The 8513-nt window shown below is 34.8% G+C and overlaps 1 protein-coding gene and 1 pseudogene across 1 annotated transcript; one reads left to right on the plus strand and one right to left on the minus strand.

The window, feature by feature from the left end:
- The first annotated feature begins 1197 nt into the window (after window positions 1-1197).
- Window positions 1198-3550, plus strand: LOC132179787 (uncharacterized). Its single transcript, XM_059592560.1, has 5 exons — window positions 1198-1414; window positions 1506-1574; window positions 1974-2056; window positions 2901-3103; window positions 3331-3550. Exons 1-5 carry the CDS (start codon window positions 1206-1208, stop codon window positions 3412-3414), a joined length of 648 nt encoding a protein of 215 aa, XP_059448543.1. The 5' UTR covers window positions 1198-1205; the 3' UTR covers window positions 3415-3550.
- A 1703-nt stretch (window positions 3551-5253) lies between these two features.
- On the minus strand, window positions 5254-6596 carry LOC132178009 (hydroxycinnamoyl-CoA:piscidic acid hydroxycinnamoyltransferase-like; annotated as a pseudogene).
- Between the last annotated feature and the right edge of the window lie 1917 nt (window positions 6597-8513).

Genomic DNA, 8513 nt, shown 5'->3' on the forward strand with positions numbered 1-8513 from the left:
CTCTTCCACCCAAACACCAAGCCTTCATTCAAGACGAAAGATAGTGGACCAACTTTAGGCTCGGCCCAAACCTAATCTTTTTCTCTTCTTTTAGGCTTTTATTCCAACCCCAAGGCTTAATCCAACGCACAGGATATAGTCAACCAAGTTTTGCCTCAGCTCAAACATAATCTCTCTCTCTCTCTCTCTCTCTCTCTCTCTCTCATGATAAAAATTCCAAACTAAACTAATTTTAGAAGTCCAAAATATGTTTTGTCAGAGAAATAATTCAGCCAAAAATATTTTTTTGAAAAAAGTGACAATTTTTCGCTACTTGTTTGCTATAATCCTGAAAATTGTTTAAAAAATATTTTTCGAGGTTTGATTCGTATGGAAAATCGTCGACTATTTTTCATATAATTTGAGGAGTTGCGAGGAAAAGAGACGGATAAAATGAGCTGCGGAGAAAGAGAATTTGCGAGAATTAAAGGTTTTCTGAGAAAAATTGTGAAAAGCCTTTTTGTGGTGCCCACCTGTCCTAGTAGGTGTTTGGGTAACTTGAGATCTACTTGAGCAGATCGGCCCCATAAGGCTCTCACAATTGGCTATCAGATTGTGGAAGAGCAGTGAAAAATGGTTTACGCAGATAAAAAGCATATACCATTTTTAACGTTGTGAATGTTATTTTTTGTAGTCAACAAAAAACACATTTTAAGTTGAACACCGCATTACACACTCAAACATTGAAAAAAGAAAAAGAAAAGAAAAGTATTTTACACCGAACACGAGGAAAATTAGTGAGCCAACATTGGGCTTAGCCCAAGCCTAACTACCTCCCCCCACCCCCCCTCTCTCTCTCCTCTCTCTCATACTCCAACAAGCAACCATATGATTCAAGTAAAGATAGATAAAAGGGTGTTTGTTTGAAGCCTTGAAAGAGTATGAAGTTATAACTTGCAAGGAACGTGTGAGAAGCTTAGCCTTCATTGCCAAGTGTGTAAACCTTATCTTGAAGTGACCAAATCTGCATATTACCTCATCCCTTGACGTGCTCCTCTATATTCCACCTTAATTTCTTGTCTTTCCAAGCACTCCCACACGTAATCACCATTGGAAAAGTAGCTTCAAACTTCATCCCCCCGCCTTATTCAACTTTCTCATTTTATATATATATATATATATATACATATAGTCATTGTCGTCTATAAGGAAGAAAATAGTTCAATATGTCTAGAACAGGTTCCTGGGTTTCCTACAAGTTGCCAAGTATTCTTCAACTACTTCTTCATCAGAGATCTTTCTCCGGCCGCTGTGCCAGCGGTTTTGCTGCAGATTATAAGCTTGGAAATGGGGGTTATAATCGGATGAACAGAAGGGTCATTCAGTTCTTCAGCACCAATTATAGCAAAACGCAAACAAAACTCGATGCCAATAAGTAATTACCCTTTCCTCCAAATACTTTATTTTTCAAAAATAAATAATCTCTTCATACCTTTTACATGTTGATCTGGTGATTATCATTCCAGGGTCAATCATGGAAATGGAAAGTTTCAATCACCAGCACCAGCCCCTCCAAAGCTCTTCTTCCCTCGATGGTATGTATATAATTATATACCCTAATTTACGATTTAATTTTTCAAGAAAAAGAAAAATGGGTGCACATTCAAGCATATTGATATAAGAATTTTATTCTTTAACGACCTCGCTAATAAGTCGTTGCAATCAAGGCATAAGGTGGTCCCATATATATATATATATATATATTTTTTTTAATTTTGCCACCCTAAATTAAATGTTCTAGTTCCGCTCTAATTGCAATTACTCAATCGAGAAAAATTATATTATTATTCGTGTCACTGATAATAATAAAAGTCGCGATGAAATAATTAATGTAACAACCTTAATTGATTATGCCACAAAAAGAGGCATGTTTGCCATCGATGAAGAGAAAAAGAGTTTTGACGAGTTACCTTACCTAGCTACCATGAATGCAGGGCAAAATGGGTTTGGGGCTCTATATTGGCTATCTCGCTGCCGTTGTGGAACCAGGATTGGGGAAAACTACGAAGAATTGAAGGTATATATATATATATATATATATATATATAGTCGCTGCTGAATTTTTCATTAATATATGGTTTAAAATTAACATTTACACCTAAATCTTTTCATTTTATGCTTCTCTTATATATTTTTAGCTGTACAATTTAGTAAACATGATTTTTGGTAATAAGATTATTGTTTATGTCTCTTTAGTTGCTTAAATCGAATTAAAATTTTGCTTGGACAGGGGGATTTTTTATTTATTTTTTTATTTTTTAAAAAAAAAACTTTCAAAAATAAGTATTTCCTAGATTTAAAGAGTATAATTTGGAAAAACATAAACTTGACCTACAAACTTGACCTAGCTAGGACGCTTAGAGTATGTTTGAGATTGCATTTAAAAAATGGATTTTTTAAGTCAAAAAGCATTTTTTGGCCATTTTTGGGCTTTTTAACCCTTAAAATTACTTTTAATTTTTTTACTAAATGGGTATTTTTTATTTATTTATTTTTTTTTCAAATAGACTTTTTGAGTGCTCAATGCACTTTTAGGCTCTTCAAATACACATCCAAATAGGCCGTAGATGCTGACTGCTGCACATCTTCTATATAGCTTTTACGACGGTCCCTATCTAATTCAAAATTTTTTATGAAAGAGAGTAGAAGTAGATTTGAACCGTTAAAAAAAACTATAGAAAATGTGCTTTTTTTTTTTTCTTTTTTCTTTTTCTTTTTTAACAGCATTTAAGCCAAATTCACAAAAGTGAAAGTTTTAATTCGAAAATCTATCAAAACAAAAATGATATTAAAACAATTTTTGTCATGTGCTAGTAATGTCAGTGAATTTTATTTTGTTTTTAATGGAAATGATGTTTTAGGAGAGGCCGATATGGTGGTTGAAGAGGTGGAAGGCGTTGCAAAGGTGGTTGAAAAGGTGGCGACTGTTGCAGAGAAAATATCAGCAGAGGTTGCAGATAAGCTGCCTGAGAAAGGCAAGCTGAAGGAAGCTGCTTTGTTTGTCGAACATGTTGCAGAAGAGGCTGCCCATGATGCTCAATTGACAGAAAATTTCATTCAAAAGGTATTTTTTTTTGTCTTTGTTTTTTCTGTTGTCTTTTTTAGGTATTTTGGTCCTTAATTGACCAACATCCTAATCATTTTTATCAAACAAAACAGTTTGTTTGATTCAACTGATGCATCAAAGGAAAGGAAAAAAAAAAAAAAATCTCTTTTTCAAATGAAAAATGTGATTAAATGGTGCATTAGTTTAGATGTCTAATTAGGCCTTCAAAATGTCTCTAAATGTAGGTGGATGCATTGAAGGAAGACCTTGAGGCACTGGTTGAACCCATAATTGGTCAGATTGCAAAGAAACAATCTGGAGAAAAGTAATGAATATTGTGTTGGAATATAGGTTTCAATCTAGGTTTAATTTGATTTTTTGATTATTTATTTATATATTCCATCTCCATGGTTAATTGATTATAATCAAATCAATTATTGAATTTGATTATCTTATTTGCATTGTCTTCTTCACTTATCCCAAATATTTTCCCAATAAATAGGGAGTCATTTGTAATGCAAATATATTAATAAATAAGAGCACAATATAACCCGCCTTTAAGCCAATTCTCAAGTGGAAGCAAGTATCTAACACTGAGCCATCCAAAATTATCTTGTCCCATTTCTCTCTTTCTTTCGCTATTTTTCTCTTTAATTTTCCATTGATTCCATTATGAAATTCTTCATATTGAAGAAAGAGAACAAAATGGGTGAGGATTTAGCACAAATGGATGAGGATTTAGTTGCAAGTACAAATCATACAGATCAGGCCCATATTACCGTTAGGTACCCATTCTCACAAACCCTGGAAGTCAGCCTTCACTAGTGTTCATGGGCCATATTTAGAAAAGGAATTGTAGATAAAGGAAGCTTTTCTAATCGTGCAATTTAAGAGAAAAACATCAAATACCACAAAACACAAAATATGGGTTTGACAAAAAACGCTTTCTTAGTTTCGAAAAATAGTTTTTATTTTTAAATTTCATAAACATTTTATGAGTTTGAGTTCGTCTTTCTCAAACCACCGAAATGCTGTTGGACCACCATTGGAGTTCACTGGGCCTCTGTTGGAGGTTAACGGAAGTTGTCGATTGTTTTCTACCATCGCTCATTGTCATATGAGCCAAATTCCGAAAATATTTTACGAAAAATCTTTTTTGTTTTTTGTTTTTAAACAAAATGATTTGATTGCAAATATTTTCGACATAAAATTTTTATATTAAAACAAATGGAGCGTAAAGTAAGAAATTAGAATCTGCATTCCAACAACAAAGTAAGATAAAGGAAAGAGAGTAAAACAAAATTTAGTCCGTAGAGAGAGCACATGCTTCACGCAAATACTCTGTAAAAGGCATTTACAAGCTTCACACAAAAGATTAGAAGTTAGAATTTGTTGGGTAATGGATCAGCCACAATAACCAAATAATGTTGCGCAAATATCCACCTAATTAAGAGACGATTAGATGTACGTTTTACTCGCAAGTGTTCAAGATCAAAACGATAGTATAGAAAACAAGTACGAAATCATTCCCACGAGGATTGGTATAGATTACGCTTAAAAGAATTGCCTAAATAAATAACTGAATTAAACAAGATAAAATATTGAGTTGAAATAATAAGAATGAAAGGGTAGGATTTTGATATCCACTGCTAATCATACTTGAATAAGATAAAAAATATGCCAATGCTAATACCATATCAAGATACCCAATGTTTGCCAACCTAAGGGCATGGTATCTACTTAAGCTATTGATCTCCCTAAGCAACGAATTAAGCATGGTATCTACTCTAATTATTTTCCCTTTCAAAAGATTTAGCATGGTATCTACTAAGTTGTTCTTCAAGAAAGCATAAATCTATGGAGATCGACAAACACATGAAGTCTAGAGCATGGTATCTACTTCTGGTTTTTCATGTTGATTAATCGAAGAACCTGTGATGGGATTCTTTTGTCACTCTATTAAGCCCAGGACTCGGTCATACAAATTGACTTAAATAACAAATCCATACCACATACATATGATGATCAAGCACATTCATGTGAGGAATTCAATAACATAGGAATTAATTAAGTTAAGTATCACAATATGAATTGTAGCAAATGCGCCAATATATAAATCCTAAAGAGATATGATTAGGGCTTCAATCGAGCCCTAACTAAAGTATTAGTTACACATAATTCGAATGGAAATCATCATCATAAGAAAATAATAAGAAAAGAAGAAAAACCCAAACTCTTCGACCATAACGATGCAACTTTATCCAGCTCGCAATCACAAGGTTGGGGTTCCCTAGAAAAGATGCTTCCGTGTTTCCATGGACATTAAAGTTGATCCTCAGTGCACCTACATTATCCTGACTTGTCATAAAATCAAGAGCGGACCTTATGTACTCATCTATCATTCTCTTAGTTGCTTCCCTAATAACTCCAGTAGCATAGCTCAATGGCTTCGACAAGAGCTCCCCATCAAGACATGTCCATAGAGCAGAAGCATACAAAGAGATTAATGAAGCGTTAGGGCTACATCTTTAGTGTATTGAAATTTCTTGTGTGTTTCATAATAAATGATATTTATAAAGAGATCAGGAATAGTGACCAAGAAACCCTAATCTCAAGCGGTTGGTTCAAGTGATAAGTCGCTTGGCCATGATACCTCATGAAGCATTATGTCTAAGCCTTCGACCCCCCTTAAGTGCAAACAAGTTTTGGGATTGCACTTGTAGGCAAAAACTCGAGCTTTACCCAACTCGTGTAAAGGGGACAAAGGCTTTAGTTATCAAAAAAAAAAAAAAAGTGACGAAGAAACCCTAGAATAAATAAGGGAATAAATCTTAACATAGAGAATAAATATTCTAACAGGATCATCAACATGTTCTTTTGATATGATATCTCATTGGCATTCTTCCACAGTCCCTTGACTTGCTCTCTAGACTTTAGTGACCTTCAACAAGGTGACAATGGTTTTCTTCTTTTGCTCTGCCTTCATGTCCAACGAACCTATCAAGAGTGGGGGCTTGGAAAACTCTATATGATCAAAGCGCGGAGGCATAAGTGGTTGATCACGAGAATGGCATATGGCTGTTCCAACACAAAAGCCACCACAACAAAATCTTGTCACTTGCACCAACAATAGAGGCCACTCTTTAATCGGAGTACTATAATCAGTCTTTGGAACAAGATCTTGGACTACCACGGTTGGTGTAAAATCACCAAGATCATCCACTTCTGCTTCAGAGCATGCTTCCACTAGTTTGGCTCCCATGGTGTTGCAATCGAGTTCGAACTGGCCTCCTTCAGCCGACCACAGCTGGCCGGCTAGCGGGTAGTAGTTGACCAATGCGTGGCTTAGAGAACTTTTCATTGTGTCAGATGAAAAGGGTAGGATGTTATCATTCTTATTGTTGTTGGGTTTGTAAATAGAGACGAGGGTCTTGTGAGTGCACTGCATCATTTGGTCGCTCTCTGATAACCATAATATCCCACTTGGGGTAGGCTTTCTTGGAACGATCATAAACAAGAGAGAGAGTGTAGGGTATTGACTTCACCTCTATCCGCACAACAATGGCTAATCATAATGAATCTCAGAAATTCATTCTATGCATGTTATAAATAAACAAGAAACTACCTTATTAAAGAATAAGCATAATCTATCTTCGGTTGGAACAGATCATTCACCTAACCACTAAGATGCAGTACGATCCGTCTTCCCTAGGTATAAATTATCAAATTCTTTAACAGGATACATACAATCAATGAATAAGTGTAACCCATCTTCGGTTGGCATAGACTGTCTACCTAAATTACACTAAACTAGGGTGTAGTACAATCCGTCTTCCCTAGGCATGGCCTATCAAATCCTATTGATCATATGTCAATTAAACCCATTGTATAACCATCATCCTCATAATCACAGAAAACAAGAATGATTTGAGATCAACAAAGTAAAATACTTTTTAAGACAAGAGAAGAATTTCACAAATATTGATTTTGGAATTTAAGAACAATTGTATTTAATAATTAAGAACATAATCAAAAAGTAGCAATTCTCGTAGTGATACAATCAACATGCATAAATTGAAAATCTAGAAATTAAATACAATCAAACCATTGTGCTTGGATAGGGTTACATCAACACCCCATGAAGGGGTTTAGCCACTCATGATCTTCTAAGCTCCAAAGACAATTTTATGATTTCTAGCTCTGAGAAGCGGTGTGTTTATTTTCAATGTTTAGAGGCCTATTTATAGAGATTAGGAGAACCCTAAAAACCCTAGAAAAACTAGAGGTCAGGCTCCCAGTCCAATTAGGAGACTGAAAACCAATTCCAAGCTATAAAAGGATTCTTGCCGTGCACTGTACGCCCGTGTGCGCTTGATCCTAAGGATGCGCGCTCGATCCTAAGTCCAGAATGCCTCCAGCTTTTGCCTTTTAAGCCCCATTTTCAATGGTTTGCCAAATAAAACCTAAAACACAAAAATCAAACAAATAACAATGCTAAGGAATTAACATATGCAAATTAAGTGGCTTGAATGTGCAACATTCGACGCTTATCGCACCCTCAAACTTACATATTGCTAGTCCCTTAGCAATATAAAACAGAAAATAAACTGACAAACAAAACGATATGTCCATCTTTCCTGGGATGTACGATTGCATTTAGCGTATGCAACATGCCTTTTAAACCCCTAGGCATTCTCTAGAGGACAAGTAAAGTCTCGTGAGGGTTTTCCAGGAATGATACCCACAAACATTGTCATCATTATGTCATTCAAAAGGATAAAGCATCACAAAAATAATGGTTCTCATTCATTAGCAAGCTTAAAATTGTAAACTTCATCTTCAAAATTTCAAGGAATTTATAAGTCAAATCACTTACAAATGGCAGGTTGAGATACACAAATTTCAATTAGTGCAAAGTGAACTAACACATAATCATGAGGATTCAAAATAATTCCAATATGAATGAATCACTATCTTAGAATTCATTGGTCTTCATATCAAATGAAACAACCAAGGCATACTTTTTTTTTTTTTTTTTGTAGGCTTTGCAATGCTTAGCTCTCTTAAGCTTTCTAGTTGACCCATATATCGAGTGTTAGGCCAATGTCTCCCAAACCAAATGGCTTTAGGGCACTAGGTGTAAAGACACCCCTAAGAACTTACTAACTCGAGTCAAAAATGCTATGAAGCTAAGCTAGCCATTTTATTAATCAACCCAAAAATTTCACTTTTTGACGTGAATACTCACTACTTAATGAAGCAAGAGGTCCGGTTACTCAGCGAAAAATTCAAACTTGATTTTTATTTTTATTTTTTAGTTATAGCATGCCAAAGTTATTCATCCAATATGTAACCCAATAGAATTCAAGATATTGAAAACAAACATAATTGGTCTCAAAATTCATACCTCACAAACATGTGCTAGTGT

This window comes from Corylus avellana, chromosome ca4, assembly GCF_901000735.1.
Source record: "Corylus avellana chromosome ca4, CavTom2PMs-1.0".
Classification (NCBI taxonomy): Eukaryota; Viridiplantae; Streptophyta; class Magnoliopsida; order Fagales; family Betulaceae; genus Corylus; species Corylus avellana.

Bases quoted from the DNA above. Each gene is read 5' to 3' on its own strand.
- LOC132179787 (XM_059592560.1), top strand. From the start codon at position 1,206: ATGTCTAGAACAGGTTCCTGGGTTTCCTACAAGTTGCCAAGTATTCTT. The intron at 1,415-1,505 runs GTAATTACCCTT...TTATCATTCCAG, and splicing joins ACAAAACTCGATGCCAATAA to GGTCAATCATGGAAATGGAA. The intron at 2,057-2,900 runs GTATATATATAT...ATGATGTTTTAG, and splicing joins AAAACTACGAAGAATTGAAG to GAGAGGCCGATATGGTGGTT.